This window comes from Achroia grisella, unplaced genomic scaffold (assembly GCF_030625045.1).
Source record: "Achroia grisella isolate CSIRO2021 unplaced genomic scaffold, CSIRO_AGI_Agris_v1 utg782, whole genome shotgun sequence".
NCBI lineage: Eukaryota > Metazoa > Arthropoda > Insecta > Lepidoptera > Pyralidae > Achroia > Achroia grisella.
Window position 1 is genome coordinate 3,195,784 of NW_026713022.1, and position 17,879 is coordinate 3,213,662.

Below are 17,879 nucleotides of genomic sequence, written 5' to 3' on the forward strand. Positions count from 1 at the left end.
CCTGCAAATAAATCATTAAAAAATATTGATGGACATTTCAAACAGCTCGGTAATGTCAAGATTTCAAGGTTAAACAGAGATGATTATTTTTCCGAAGTAGATTATATAGAAAGTCGTCTTTATCTGACAATTTTTCTGACGCCAAGCAATTTTCAGCTTTCAAACCGGAACACAGCTTTGTAAACTGTATTCCCGTTGTAAGATGTGATATTATAGAATATGGAGGTATGAAACCTTATACCTTCTGAATAGCAAAACATGAGGGGTAGAACGTACATCATATCATGACGTGAGGTCATAGTGCTACTCATATATAGCGGTCACTTATAGATCATAATAGAATAGTGCAACTACCTACGATAACGGTTTACGCTGCCGGGGCACCAATGGAGGATGATAAGATGAGTATGGGGTTAGGTCAGTTATCCCATCGTGGTATATTCACCATGAATTTATCTCGATGATTTCCAGGGGGAACCACGTGGAGGTCAACCTGATATTAAAGAATTAAAGAATTTATTTAAACCAAAAACAAAGTTATAACAATAACATATTAAACGTAAACAACTACATTAGTTTACAAAAAATGTGGCCTATTTACCTTATCTGCCATTCAATTTAAATAAAAAAAATGAAAATAAATGAATATTACTCCTTAAGAACATTTATCTGAAATGACAAAGTATATAAAATAAAACAAAGATATTTTAATTTATGAGCATTAGAACAAAGTGTGTGTGAGTGATGAGTGTGTGTGTGTGTGTGTGTGTGTGTGTGTGTGTGTGTGTGTGTGTGTGTGTCTGTGTGTGTTGATGAATGACTGTACGTGGGCACTTTATTATTTTATGGTTTTTTTTGTTTTGTATTCGCAAGCATAACTTGTCAAAATCAGTTTTATTTGAATTACTATAAATCTATGCAGTTAAACTATTAGATTTTCTGTATCATCATAAGAGAGGTTCAATAACAGTTAATTATTTTAACACACATCAGTTTAAAATATGTGTTTATTTTTGCTCTAATATTTATATGACTATGTACAAATTCAAATTCAAAATATTTTTATTCATATAGGTCTATTACAGACTCTTATGATATGTCAAATATGATCAAATCGCTTCTGAATGTTTACGCAAAATTAGTTTCATAATAAACAATTTTCTGACAGTTAGAATTCATTTGCCATAAAAAGTTGTTGGGTATCTAATAGGTTTACTAATAATACACATTTAAAACAGATTTGGGATGGGTACTAGAATTTAATGAAGTTATTGTCATATCGTTATACAGATTATATGCACTGTGTTAGAGTATAATATACCATTTTAACAGGTTTGTTCATCAACAGATGTGATAATTTAAAAAAAAATCAATTTACGTGTACTTCAATAATAGAATTTTTACTATCATTAAAGGCATCACTCAAACTCCCAAATATCTTATACTATTTTAGTGAAAAAGGTGAACAATTCATCGACACGTAAATTTGCAACTATGGGCGATCTCTCAATGATTGAGTTTTGTACGTTTGGATGAAGCATTTGTTCATATACATCTTTACAAGTGTGTGTTTTCGTTTAAGCCTGTTCGTTGAATATCTGTTTAGGCAATATATTTTTTTTCAATTTGATAATTTATAAGGATTTGTTTTTATTGACATATCACCTATTTCAGGTGTTTTGTAAGTTTTGGATGAAGAGAGAAATGTAACAATATAATTACAAACACAACATCATTGTACTCCGGAATGGCAGCGTATGAAGGGGATCTTAGATGTCACGTGATATTATAATGCTGTTCAGTTATATAGTCAATATTTACCACTTACCATCAAATGAGTCGTTAGCTTGCCATTCACTTTGAATAAAATTAAAATTTATTTACTTAATAAGTAGGAATGTGAAAGAAATTGAATATTTACTCAATTTCTAATTATCTTTGTTCACAGGTAAGCATCGGAAGTGAACGGTTGTCAACCAAATGGCGGTAACTAATGGACGGTATGATTGATCACTTTAATGCTCGTTCCAACAATTTCTAATAAGCAAGTATGTGGTAACAGTCATCGGTTATTGAGTAATATCAGGATGTAACTTACGAACTCACTGTCACATTTATATTAGTGTAAGGTAAGTAAAGATAATACATATTAATTACCCTGGACAATTCACACAGCGCCATCCAGTCGTAAGCTAGACAGAGCTTTTGTTATGTGTAGGTATTAGACAACTGATATGAATACATAGATAAGCATTATTTTATAAATACATACTTAATATAGATAGATGGGATGTAAAGGAGCGCGAACACCAGCCCAGTGCTCTAAGTCAACCTCACCTGCTCGCGGTTTTTCCTGCTAAATAACAGACGAGGCTCTGACGACCGACAAATGGCGGTATAACCATTCTAACTACACAGTTTCAAATCCCACAGACTAATGATGGGCAGCAGCGTCATCGGTGCGAGAAACTGTGTACTTTCGCCAACCCGCATGCCCAGCGTGGCGATTATGGGCACATTCCTCCCAGACAGGTCCTACACAATTAATGGCCCCTATATCCCGATTATATGCTATAGCTATTCCTGGCCAAGGCGGCGGTCATGGTAACGGCAGAGCAAGGGGTTATTAGAACCCGGGCTACGGTAGGCCGCCAACACTCATTGACCCTGGCTACGTATAACGTTACGTACACTGCGACTGGATGAACACCTCGCGCAACTGAGGAAGACGTTTGAACTGAAATATATAAGATGGCATATTCTTGGTCTTTGTGAAGTCCGAAGAGAGGGGGAGGACACCATGACTCTGAAATCTGGCCATCTTATGTATTTCAGGGAGGGAGAACAACCTTCCCAAGGTGGTGTCGGGTTTTTGGTCCATAAGACCCTAATAAACAATGTTGTAGAAATCTCCAGTGTGTCGAATAGGGTTGCGTATCTGGTATTGAAGCTAACTGAGAGGTATAGCCTTAAAGTTGTGCAATATACGCACCGACATCGGCACATTCGGATGATGAAGTAGAAAGTATGTACGAAGACATATCCAAGGCCATACATAACACCTCAAAGGCATTCTACAACATTGTTATGGGGGATTTTAATGCTAAAGTGGGAATCCAAACCGGCAGCGAATCGACAGCTATGGGACCACATGGTTTTGGTAGTAGGAATCATAGGGGGCAAATGCTCGTCAACTTTCTAGAGAAAGAGGGGTTGTTCTTGATGAATTCTTTCTTCAAGAAACAACCTCAACGAAAGTGGACGTGGCAGAGCCCCGACTCTATGACCAAAAACGAGATCGACTTCATCTTGACGGATAAGAAGCGTATATTCAGAGATGTCTCTGTGATCACTAGGTTTAAAACCGGAAGCGATCACAGATTAGTTCGTGGCTCTCTGAATATCGATGATCTCAAGCTGGAAAGAATACGCCTGATGAAGTCGACGCTCCGGCCAAATATGCTCCAAACCATCGTTGGTTCTAAAGCATTCCAATTAAAACTGGAAAACCGGTTTGCGGTTTTGGAAACCACAGACAGTATTGACCAAAGACTCGATACTATAATAGCTTGCCTCAAGGATGAAGGCACGAAATTTTGCGAGAAGAGGCGTACAGGAAAAAGGACTAGACTTTCGGGAGAGACTCGAGAGCTTATTCAACATCGACGCGACAAGTCCTCAACGCTAACATCACCAGAACACCGGGTATTGAATAAAAAAATTTCAAAATTGGTACGACGTGATCTCCGATCCTCGAACACACTTTTAATTGAAAAAGCAATTGAGCAGAATCGGGGATCAAAAGTGTTCGTCCAACAGCTAGAAAGGAGGCACTTGTCGAAGGTAACCACATCTGCAGGGACGGTTACCGCTTTTAAGCCGGAGATTCTCTCGGAAGTTGAAGACTTTTTCGGAGAACTGTACGCCTCACATGCATATCGGCCTGAATCTCTTGTTGTCGATTCCAGAGCTCCTCTGACACGCCACTACACTGAGGAGATGCCCGAAATTAGTCGTGACGAGATCGTGATGGCTCTTAAACAGCTCAAAAATGGAAAAGCCCCAGGTGAAGACGGAATAACCACTGAGCTCCTGAAGGCTGGAGGTACTCCTGTACTTGCGGTACTTCAGGAACTCTTCAATTCCGTTCTCTTCACCGGGAGAACTCCACAGGCATGGAGTAGGGCCATAGTTATTCTGTTCTTCAAAAAGGGAGATAAAACCCTACTGAAGAACTATCGGCCCATCTCTTTGTTAAGCCATATATACAAGCTATTTTCAAGAGTCATCACGAATCGGCTTGCGCGAAGGCTTGATGAGTTTCAACCCCGGAACAGGCCGGGTTTCGAAGTGGTTATGGCACCATAGATCACATTCACACAGTAAGGCAGGTTATACAGAAAACAGAAGAGTATAATCAACCTCTGTGTCTAGCCTTTGTTGACTATGAGAAGGCCTTTGACTCTATCGAGACCTGGTCTGTTCTGGAGTCTCTGCAGCGATGCCAAGTCGACTGGCGATACATCGAAGTGTTGAGATGTCTCTATAACGCTGCAACAATGACCGTCCAAGTACAAACCCAGCAGACTAAGCATATCCACCTAAAGCGTGGTGTAAGACAGGGGGATGTTATATCCCCTAAATTATTTACAACTGCGTTGGAGGATATGTTTAGAATGCTGGATTGGAAAAATTACGGCATTAATGTCAACGGCGAGAACATCTCTCACTTACGATTTGCTGACGACATTGTCATCATGGCTGAGTCGCTGCAGGATTTACAACAGATGCTGAACGGCCTGGCTGAATCGTCTCAACGCATCGGTCTTCGGATGAATTTGGACAAAACCAAGATCATGTTCAATGATCGCATTCGTCCGGAACCGGTCGCCATTAATGGAGTATCTCTCGAAGTTGTTCAGGAGTATATTTATCTAGGGCAAACGCTCCAACTAGGTAAAAACAACTTTGAGAGGGAGGCCAAGAGACGAATACAGCTAGGCTGGGCGGCATTTGGGAAACTTCGTCAAGTCTTCTCGTCGTCGCTACCACAAAGCCTTAAGACCAAGGTTTATAACCAGTGCGTCCTACCCGTCATGACTTACGGTGCCGAAACGTGGACACTGACGATACGACTGGTCCACCAACTCAAAGTCGCTCAACGAGCTATGGAAAGAGCTATGCTTGGAGTTTCTCTAAGGGATAAAATCCGAAACGAAGTGATTCGCCAGAGAACTAAGGTCACCGACATAGCTCTTCGCATCTGTAAGTTGAAGTGGCAGTGGGCTGGTCATATCTGTCGCAGAACCGATGCTCGCTGGAGTAGGCGTGTTCTAGAGTGGAGACCGCGAATTGGCAAACGTAGTGTAGGACGCCCCGCAGCTAGGTGGAGCGACGACTTACGTAGGGTTGCGGGTAGTAACTGGATGAGAAGGGCTGAAGATCGTGCCCAGTGGCGTGCCTTGGGAGAGGCTTATGTCCAGCAGTGGACTGCAGTGGGCTGATGATGATGATGATGATAATATAGATAGAAAACACCCAGACCGATGCAACCAATCATAATCATGAATAAAGATGTTTGCATGTTGCGAGGAATCGAATCCGCGGCCATCGGAAGTAAAGCCGTGTGCTAAACCTCTAGTCCAACGAGGTCATCAAAAAATGTGTTATCTTAATTGAACAAATTATTATTACTTCTTTATTTACCTTACTAATAAAGGCAGGTTCTGAATAATTATTTATATTGATATAGATTGCCTCAAATTATTTACTGTAATTGAAATGACAAAAAACCCTCCCGACGGTAAGTGCATCGTGGCCTATTTATATGAACAGCACCACGGACATCACGTTATCATGTTACGCCTGTGATACCACTAATACATTGCTATTTCGAAGGACTAAGATGCCGTGCCTCTGATTCTGTAATTTCATTACGTAATCTCACCCTCAAAGCAAACTGCTTGACGTCTAAAATAGCTAAGACTTTGGTACCCACGCAGACGATTTTTATAAATTCTACCTAAATTGTTTTTAGTAGGTAATTTCGTTACATGAAATTTAATTATATGCTTAGAAGTAAAATATTACAGTGTAATATAATTGAGTACTTATAGATAAAATATACTTGACCGTATTTGAATTTGTGACTCACTCTTTTCTTTGTTTGACTTAAATACGGTATCTAGTAATCTTTCTTTGTGGCTACTAATATTATGTTGTATACTAGGTATTGAGCGCAACATTACCTGTATTAATAGTTAAATGGTTACTTTGTGTATGAATAATGTTCTGTATACATAAGGACTTATTTTTCCTTCCAAATTTCAGCTAGTATGTCGTGGTTGTGTGTCTGAATAGTTTTTAGGAGGTATTTTAAATCAACCTCAAAAATAAATAAACACTTAATATTTTTTTTGTATTATTTGTTGTGCCGTCTGTTCACTAATTCTAAACATATTTATATAACATATTATTTAATCGAAAGCTAAATATTATTAGAAAAGGGATAAATCTATAACAAACTTCTTTTCGTACTGATAACCATTGAACTTGATTTATTTTAAGGAACAATACTTCAATTATATTAAAATAAATTTTAGTAGAAAAGTTATAATATTTTTATTTAACTAAAATATTTGTTACAGTATTCTTCTTGGGTAACTTACTATTTACCATCAGATAGGCCGTATATTGGTTGCCAACATAGTAGTGATGTGTGATTTTACTTGTCTCATAACAAAATCTGTTCTCTATTGTTTATAATGTTAGTATTTAGTGGATATATTCACGGTTTTACCTTGTTCTGCTATTTAGAACGAACAACCGAAATCTGCATTTTTTGTTATTGTCGAAATAGTAGTGTGCATTATCAGTCTCTACCTAATTGTGGGCGAGCCTTATCATATTGATAGTAGACAACGCTTTGATAACAATAGCAGTCGGCGACTAAACGTCCGCGAGAATATTTATTCTCACAACTACGATTACTTCACCTACAAAAGGATACAAAAAAAATGCACAAACAATAAAAGTAAACGAAACGTTCAATTTGAAAATAGTGTTGTGACAATGTTGAAAAGTTGAGTTATCGATACACGGTTGAGCGCGAGTGCGAAATGAGCACGTTCTGGACCGAGTTTTTGAACGCAGCCGCCAACCATCCGTTCCCGTTGACGCCTGGCGGCTTCTTGTCGCCGCTCGATATGAGTCCGGATGATGTTTGTAAGTTCCCATACAATCGGCTAATATTTATACAGGTTTAGTAGTAAAAAGTATCGCAAGCAGAAACCCAGTGATAATATTTATAAAACTGGAACTATTTCCTTAAGAAGTAAAGTTGAAATTTGAATACAATTTTGAAAACCATCATACATACTATACATGTATTCTATGTATGTAAAGGTATGAAAACATATCATTTTTAACTAATCTTGTACTAATTATCTAATAATATATGTGATGGTATTGACAATGCTATTGTTGTTTTTATTAATAAATTTTATGCTAATGTTATAAATATTGCATGAAAAGTTCAATAAGTTGGAAAAGTTTTGTATTAATACATTAATTAATTCTTGTCAATTGCCGTTTTAATACAAATTATACTAGTTATAATTAAGCCAAAGCAGAGTTGATTTTGTTTGTTGTTTGCAATAATCATTTACGTGGTTGTTGTGTTTGTACGAACAATTTCCGTGGGCAAATAATTTTGTTTGTACATTACACAATTTGGTATGTATAGTATTAAATTAAAATAGTTTATATTTAAATAATTAAAATTATTAATTTATCACATAAAACTGTTTGCCAACGATAGGGCCGTATGCTTGGTTTAAAAAACAGTTTTGAGTAACTATTTCGCACTACTCGTAAATTAATCTTCTTTGTATGCAGAATACACTGTATGTAGTTACAGTTCACGTCCAATTACAAAGTTTTCCGAATTGTCTTAATATGTAACTTGGAGACCACTTTATACAAAGACTCGGAGCGACAAGGATACAAAGTCCTAAACAAACACTTGTCCTAGCTGAGAAAAGGTTTAAGCATCTCATTTACAATAGACTGACACACAAACAGTGTGGCGCACACAATTGTAGCCAATTTCGGTTATAGGTACATTATTTCTCTTGTTCTTGACACAAAATCATATTCCCTTCGTTCCATTGACGACATAATTTCAGACTATCTGAGCGTACAATCTTTTGTTGCCATATAGCGAACAAGCCTCGTGTTGAATTTATCGTTACAATTCCGAAGTAATCGTATTGGAAATATACAAAAACAAATCTTTGAGTCATATTAATTCGTCACGCACGTACCACTTTTTAGTATCACGATATGACCTTAAAAATGTACTGTAAAACAATACTATAAGTATTCCTATATTTTACATCGGTCTATGTGAACACCATTGCGCAAACTCAGTAAATTATCACTATGTTATCTGTGAATTCGAGATAATAGAACTTCTGAAGGCTACGTAATGCAACTACTCTTTACGAAAAATAACCACATCTATCAGTTGTTTTTTATACGCAGATGAATATCTCGTACCATAGACCATTATCTTATCGACACCAGCACACAATATATCGATATTCATATACAGTGAAATCACGCGCATCGATAATTTGATATTATGGATCGGGACTATCTTATCTCGTTTATATTCAATGGAATGTGATCGAAATGAACGTGTGTGTTTCATTGTGCATAAATTTATATTGATCAATTTATTGTGAATATGTAATTACGTTATTTCAAATAGTTTTTATAATAGTGTACATAATATATCGATATGAAAGTGCAAACAGTGTGGAGACGAACTTTTGAGTGTATGCAAAGTTGTGCTTGGCGCACTTTTTACTGTAGTGTCGGCATGTGTGAACATTTAGCGTATGTACATCATATTTTGGCACAACCCTATCCTAATTTGGACGTTGTGATCGCTGCCCCAACGTATGCACGTCGCTGTGAGTTATTATAAATATTAATAATTATATAATTACCGATATATGTATTTAATATCATTAAAATGGAATAATCACTTTTAGTGTATAATACACATACATAGTAAATATAAATATTAAGGTTAGACTTCATACTATGTCATCTTCGTCAATTCTGTCTCGTCCATTTAAGCCATCCGCAAAACAGGTTACTTGTAAGGTGTAGTTGGAGAGTAAGATATAACACTGAAATACGGGGTACCAAGGCAGGGTACCGGAAAGGGAACGCTTGAAAGATTTTTAAAGGATGATAAAGATATGGTCCCCCGTCTGTGCTAACGATGTATGTTGGCGGCAAGTAAAGAAGGTGATCAGTTGAGGATGACATCGTGTCGGTTAGGATGTCCCTAGTGAATAGTGGTGGTTTCCAGGGGGACCGTATAGATAAAAACCTAGTGGGGTACATTAGGACGTTGCTAACTATATGGTCACTTACTGCGACCTTACTAGTTGCAACCACAGAGTACCTACATATAATGCAGTATGCGAAGACACCTATATTTCAGTTTCAAGGGCGAGATATGGCAGTAAAATTACAGTATCGAAGATATGATAACTTACTACTATGGGTGGTACCCATTACTAGCAATGTACCATGTCAGGTTGACCTCCACGCTGCTCCCTGGAAACCATCATGATAAATTCTTGATGAATTAGTCACTATGGGCTAACTGACCTGACCTCATGCGCAACTTATCGACCACTGGTGCCCCGCCAGCGTAAACCATTAGCGCAGGCACACAGCGTTAGGGTGCACCATTCCATTATCATCCATAAAAAAATCCTCTGAAATGGTAATACATTAATTATACTGGATGTTACAATGTATTATATGGATTATTAGTGCTATAGCACATGTAAATATTTAACCGACAGCCACCATTTTCAATCAGATAGACAATTTTTTCATATTACGTAGGTGGCTAACAAGCATACGGCATAAATATAATTACATTACAAAATTAAATTCAAAATATCTTCATTCATGTAGGTTTATTACAGATTCTTATGATATGTCAAATCTACAGTCAGTTCGGAATGATTTTCGGAATGGACAAGAAACTCAACGCGTATTCTTTTCAAATAAATGTTGTACATGTTTCCAATAATACAGTTATGTTATACTAGTTATACTAGCATATGCTATTGCAAAAAAATCCTCTTTACCTTGGTACCAATATTCATACATTACTCTAATGCTCTCTAATTACCTTACTGTAGTGTGTTAATAGAAGAAGTAATTATCTACTGAAAGTAATTAAGTGTTATAGTATCTTTGTATTTATACTAAAAGTATGCCAGTATGCCAAGCGTCGTGCTATATTCTACAATCACAAGTAGGCATACGAGTGGTTCCAATTTAGCTATATTTCTTGTACGTAATAAGAATTATTCATACATAAAAACAATATTTATAACACAATCAGTTTATACTAATGTATTGATTAATACATTTGGAATTTGAACATTACTATAGGTTGACTAATATCTGATAGTGAATATTTTGCTCCGTTCGATATTTTTTATTCAATTCAAATTCAAAATATCTTTATTCATGTAAGTATATTACAGACTCTTATAATATGTCAAATCTACCGTCAGTTCGGAATAATTTCGAGATGAGAAGAACTGACAAGAAACTCAGCTCGTATTCTTTTCAAATAAATATTATACCTATATGTTTACAATAATACAGATTCGAATATAATAATAATTTTAATATAAACAACGGTCGATGTTGAGGGGGAAGGAGTTGTCAGTAATGGGGAATAGTACCCCATTGCTATACTTACCATGTTAGGTCGCCCTCCACGCGGTTCTTCCTGGAAGCTATCGTGTTAATTCGTCACGATGGGCTAACTGACATAACTTCATGCTCCTCCTGTCATACTTCACGCGCACCATCAGCGTATACCGTTAGCGCAGTCGGGAACACAAACTTATCATCCATTAAAAAAAAATATTGATATTGTTGTGAACACATTCCATGACAGGCCCCTGATTTCTTTTGATATATTTGGATCCAAAGTGACACCAGCCTACCGCCGTCTGTCATATTATATTTTTGTTTGTTATCAAAGTTCTTTTCAACGGCGAGTTACTCATCAATCAGAAATATAAATTGATACACAAAGTATTTTTGGTTTCGACAAGATTTTAATTTTAATACTCTAGGATGTAAAGAGAGCTGCTAGATGTTTTAAAGCACTATTCCATTAAGCATCTGTGGTTCTATCATAATAATTATAAATATAATATTTAGAATAAAAGATTTCTGAGATTACTTCTGTATTCTTACTTTTTTAGATTAATTTGATTTGAATTTCAAAAGAAACAATGCAGAATTGTTGAATTTAGCTCGAGTTTAACATTGTCAATAATACCAATAACGCTGTCCGATGCATTTTAGATGTCCGTCTGTATAGAGCCAACTATAACAACAACCGATTCCAATTTACCATCTGTGCAACACAAACGTACGGACAATACAACAAAACTGTTTGCTAGCTAACGAGTTGCTCGCAAAACACTGAATATTAATGTCCCACCACTATTGAGCTTAATCGATACATCCTGCAACCGGTATTAAACATTTTGAAGTTATCGAAACCGATATTCCGATTATACCGATTGTATTGTCGATGTTTTTCAATATCAGACAATATTCGCAGCAATTTTAATGACGGGTTTATTAATATTAATGTGGAAATGTTTGCCTATCCAAATGAATTGGAGGTTACAATGCTCGATATAATCATTCTGAATCGCTTTTGATGATGGACGAAAGAATGATAACAACTTTAATTTCTGTATGTGAATGGTCTTGTATGTACTTGCAAAATAGCTGACCCACATGATGGAAAGTTGTAGCGTCTCTATATATGGCTGTCAATATCTATTATTTATTATATTATCCTATATCTCTTTATCAATATAAGTGAAAAGGGATGAATAATAGCATTAATTACGGTACTTTAAACAGAGGTTAGTGTTTAGCCATTTTTATCTCTGGTCTTTTTATATTGGACCTAAGGAGACCTAGATTGTACCATAAAGTAGTAACTTCAGAACCTTGTATCACTTGTATGTAAATTTGACCTAAGACATATATTGATGATAAAACCTAATCTATGCAGGCCATAATAGTAGCAACCACAGAATATCTACATAAAATACATACTCAAAAAGTACTAATTATATACACATATAAATAAATGAAAACGAAGAAGCACTTACCAAACTCACTGAACCGTAATTTTTTAATTAAACGATCAAATGAGATTCATCTCCAGATGACGCCTTCTTATCATTTGATTTTTTATCGCGTATCCATTGTTTAATATTAAAATGATTGAAAATTTTCAACAATTATATATTTTTTAATTTATTTATTTGCTTCAGGAAACTTGATTATTATATATATAACAATGATAGCCCATATTATATATACCTTAAAATATTAAATACAATCATAATATTGTCTTTGTGCTCACCATACTCATTATGGCAATCTGCAACGGTAGCGGCAGTACACCACTCCATTCAGCCTCTAAAGTCTTCCTTCACAAAGGTGAACAGCATTTTGGTGGGGACCCGTGCCACACACGCTTTGGGGCTTGCGTTGACACGATTCCAGCTACGTCACTCTCAGATTAGGACCAGATACATTGCCGAGGTCGATGTTGCGGCACGCAACTAGAAGTTGGGGCTAGGGCTAGTTAATAAATTGATTATATTTCTGCTAAATTCCATAATGATTGATTAGATTGTTATGACGTGAAAGATTAGCTAACAAACAAAATAAATTCAAACACATCAAAACAAATTATTGTATTATAACAGATGTTGTAATTCACATATTATATCCAATGCAAAAGTGTGTATGTGACAGGACAGCCTAAACAGCGAGTAAACAACTGAATTGATCCATATCAAATTTGATCGATTGTATCAAGAAGACATTCGACAATATATATATATATTGTCTGAATGTCTGTTTGTTCCTAACACCTACCCATTTCATCCACCATTTCATTCTCTCCATCCACCTTTACTTACTCCATCCTCCTAAAGGTATCCGTCAGGGAGGCGTAGGACGTCAAATCATTCCGCGCGTTTGGAGTGTCATCTGCACTCGTCCCTTATCGTCTAGTAAAGCTGAAAAGGCTAGCTGCGGCCAACAGCATTAGAGTAATCCGGTAAAAAGGCCCTTCATGCTCATACGTACTATACGACTATTAGAAAATAATATAATTGTTTAATAATATTGTCACCAAACGGTTAATTAGGTTTAATTCCTATCTATGCTGTACCTACGACAATACGGTAATGTCCTCACCTTCAAAATTTCATCGTGCTCCCCGATTAATTAACTTAATCTCGTATATTTGGGCTCATTTGAGCATAATATGTGGTACTTGTTACATAGGTATATCCAGTTTAATTAAGGTTTGAATATGCTTCTGCTAAAATTAATCGAAGAAAGCTATATATTAAACCAACGGCCCCGGCTACTCTTGTATAAATTTTTAATTATTTATTAAATACCCGTGTATTAATAAAAAAGTCAAAAATTTTAATGGCACGAATTTTGTTGCTTATTTTGTACTGGCGCTACTAAATTAATCTAAGAAAACTGTACATTAAACCACGGGCCCCGCTTCTCTGGTATAATTTTTGAAATTTTTATTTAATACTTGTGATGTAAATAATTATTTAGAAAATTTTAATTGTACGAATAATGTTGCCTAGTTTGTACCTGCGTTACTATTGCATATATTGACGTAAAAAGTAGTTATTGTAATATTACTGTTAGACTTACGGTCATCACTATATAGTATAAAATAAAGTCACTGTCACTGTCTGTACCTATGTATGCTTAAATCTTTAAAACTACTATATACGCTTCAAAATCCGTTGCGACAGACAGCTACAGCGACTTTGTTTTATATTATGTTATGTGATGATTTTTGTATTCTGAACAATAGTCTAATAAAGAATTTTGACCGACAACAGGTAATGTAAATACATATATTTTGACGTAGAATAACATTATGACTATAATTTCGTTTTAAAGATATGCAAATCAAAACATTTAACAATAAATGTGTAGTTTTACTTCCTTTATTAAAGGCAACAATGTGTGTTTACTCACTATTCTCGCTTTATCTCTGGCAGATAGCCATCCCTTCGTCCAGCGTCATAAACTTACAATGCACTGCGTATCCTCATCCAAATGTGATAGACCCTATATAATACAATGTTGGTAATTGTATTTTATAGATAGACTAGCTGTGTCCACGACTTCGTCCGCGTGGAATTGTGACCTTGGATAGTATTAAATATTTAATAATCTAACCCAAAACATCCCAAGAAATAAGTTTTATCATTCTAGTTTAAAAAATGACGAATTTCCATATACACCTTAATATAAGTTCGATTTCCAAATGTATCATTAAGTATGCGATTTAATAAAACTTCAGTGTGTGAACCTACTTACAAAGTACCCATAGAAAGTCATTATGTACTAGATTAATTGATGTACAAGAATTTATAATTATGATTAAACGAAATATTATTAATTTAGATTTTTTTTTTTACTACTATGGTGGCAAACAGACATACGGCCCATTTGTTGGTAAATGGAAAGAAACCTTAATATACCCTTCTTGAAGAACCCCAGTCTCTAGTCTCGTGAGAAAACCTTGGCAGGAAGTTCATTCCACAACCTAAGTAATAGAATATATCTCTCTCTAAAGCTCTCCTATCGTATCGGTCAATCTTATCATTCAAACTACTTATTATATAAATATAAAATATAATTGTTTTCCAATTGGAAGAAGAAAGATCATACAAATCAATTTGGTTATATTCACGTACGTTCTCAAATATAAAGCATCATTGTCATATTTTCTCTATTTAAGTATTTAATTGAATTAGTGCTTGTTGATAATTTGTGTTCACACACTTCAACTTAAAAATGTAAAGTAACAACGAAATTATTTAAAAGAACAACACGCAAGTTTCTTTCTCATTCTTCTTGTGATGATGTAGCTTAACGATTAAGCAGTTGATTGAAAAAATTATGTGATGACTATTCAGAAGTGCTTCAATGTAAGTTTCTATTCTATTCTATTGTAGCATTAATTAATCTGTGTTACATTGTCGCCTACGGTTATTATATACCTCTTACATCCCGTATTGTTCTCCAAATTCCGTCAGAGATACAAAAACCTTTTGTACGAGCTGATGCGGACGAGATTGGGTTATTAGCAAAGTTTGACCGCAAAATGCAGCGGGCGAGCAATTTGGCAACGCTGCGACGCGGTTACAACTTTCGTACAAAAAGTGGTTATTGCTTAAACACGGATGATATATGTATATATCCGTATATATGGATACGCGTCTGCAGAGAATGGGATATTTTTAAGATAATTTATATGTTCAGATCGTTGACTCAATAGAAAATCTTGCGCTATTTTATATTTAATTTTATGTTTTTTGGACTCTATTCTTTTAAACATAAAATTGTTCTATTTAACATGAAACATTTAACATAAAACTGTACTATTTAATATTTTTTCTAGGAGGTTTTAATTTTAAGAATATGGAAGCATATGTTTTTATCTTACGCATGTCACTGTGTACCTTAAAGAGTGCCTCAGCCACTATTCTGCCGTCGAGTAGCTTAGGTTGTAATTTATGTCCTGAAATTACTAGCGACGAAACAATGAAATTGTTCTCGGAAATGTAACACATTAATATAGGACTATAGGAATGCGTTTTTTTCCCATAGCACTGTCCTTGAATATAGAATGCTTAGATGAGCTACCACTGTCCATCAAGGGGTATTTTATTACGTCAATGAATGGCATTAGACTTAATTACCATTCCAAGACTTATAAGTATATGGTACTGTTTTTTTTATACTACTATGGGGGCAAACAACCATACCGTCCCGTCTGATGGTAAACGATTACCATACCCTATGGATCCCAGAAACCCCAGGGGTGTGCTCGTAGCTGACATTTAAGAAATCTTAATATACCCTTCTTGAAAATCCCCATTCTGTAGTCTCGCGAAAAAACCTGCTATGATAGAGATCGCCAAATTACCTTTACCCTACTGTTAGCAACTACTAACAGTAGGGTAAAGGTAATAACTCACTCTACTTAATCGAATATTCGAAATCAGAACCATATAAATAGTTAGGTATATAAACCCGTGATGGGACAATAGAGATAAGGGCCAGCAATCCGAAGTTAGGAACATGTTAGTAAACAGAAGTAATTGGTTGGGCACACCGCGATAACAAAAGAACTTTAACTTAGTAACTAGAAAAACTTGTTAAAAGTATATCTATTAGACGCCGGGTAGTTAGGGGCCATACATAAAGTACGTCATATATTGATAGGGTAGCCATTCCCAGCCCATTCATGACTATATGCCAATATCAAATTTAAATATATTTTAATATTTACTTTTTTCTTATAATTCTGTAAATGACGAGGAAAACGTAACTTGTTTTACATGGCAAATAAATAAATCTGAAATATACACGAAAAACTTAAAAATACCGAACTTTATCTGTATTTTTTTTGACAAATTTACTAGTGTAACATTGTGAAATATGTGACGTCACACTAAGGAGAGATAAAGAGAGGGAGAAGTCTAAAAATTATACAATACGTAATTTGTGGTTGGCCCCTTATATGAATGTAAAGTCGCGTGTACACTGCCCGCCGTCAAGACATGCGACTTTTAAATTACATCTGCCGTGTCGTTTATTATGTAAACACGCTACGTGTGAATGGCCACGATATCTCTAGTATTCGGATGTTATGTGTTACAATTATAGTGACTGATTACATTCATTTATATTGTCCTAGCTGACGTCGTCTGTACAAACTTGCATCCCCTATTTCCCCCCTTTCTATTATATTAAATACAAAAGAACCTATGAAAGTCCTCGTGATACAATCTATTTTCAAGTTAAATTTTATTAAGATCCGTTTAGCCGTTGCTTTGGGAAAAGGTGACACATGCATAGCCAGATATCATACTCAAATGTACCGTGTATTTGGTCTAAAATAGTATAGTAATAATTGAACTAAAAAATTAAACTCAAAGTCTTAGTAAGTTTGGATATTTTTGACCATTTCCATAAGGAATGGAATTATTTATTCAATATAATGTATAAAGGATACCAAAAGCTGTGTTGTATTGTATAGTAATAATCTCAAAGTATACTACTTACTCTATGGGAACTTCTTTTAAGAGTCCGCCCTAAAGATAATAGATTTAGAAATATGTGTTGCGTATACACAAAAATAGATGGCACTGAGTAACGGCTTGAAATAATATATGATATAAACAATTTATTAAAATATCAAGTTCCTTATTACATTTGCTATTGCTATCAAGCCACTCGATTCTAAAGCGATTCTATCTACACAGGCATACGAGACGTGGCGACCGACGAACCCATTATTCTTGATAATATCGCGCCGCAGTGCATTGTAAGTGTGAAATGGGTCTTATTTATTTCAACTAACAATAAAACTTTTTAATCCCTTAAGACTGTTTTAAATTTTATATTTATAATGGTATATCTACAGCTTGCATTAATTAGAAAGAGAAAACAGAGGTGCACAGGTCTTTTTTATACTTTTATTAATATTTCACACATAAAAGTTATTATTGGTAAAAATCAAAAATGCTCGTTTTTATTAATATTTAACCTTTCGGTTTCTTATGTACGTGATCATTTTTTTCCCTATTCCTACTGTCAAGTTCGGCTAGGTACTTCGGTTGAACTGGCAATAAATTCAGCTGGTACATATTTAATGTTGAATATATCTAACA

At 35.3% G+C, this 17,879-nt stretch overlaps 1 protein-coding gene across 5 annotated transcripts in view; it reads left to right on the forward strand.

Annotated features, from left to right (window-relative positions):
- LOC131851365 (atypical protein kinase C) overlaps window positions 1-17,879 on the forward strand; it is a 239,487-nt gene that overhangs the window by 194,556 nt on the left and 27,052 nt on the right. Inside the window, exon 1 of one of the 5 annotated variants that reach the window (XM_059201859.1) lies at window positions 7,056-7,224. The exons of the other annotated variants lie outside the window; for them this stretch is intronic. Coding sequence (XP_059057842.1) covers window positions 7,119-7,224 — 106 coding nt within the window. The 5' untranslated portion in view covers window positions 7,056-7,118. Of the gene's footprint in view, window positions 1-7,055; window positions 7,225-17,879 lie in introns of those variants that run through there. 5 annotated transcript variants of the gene reach the window in all.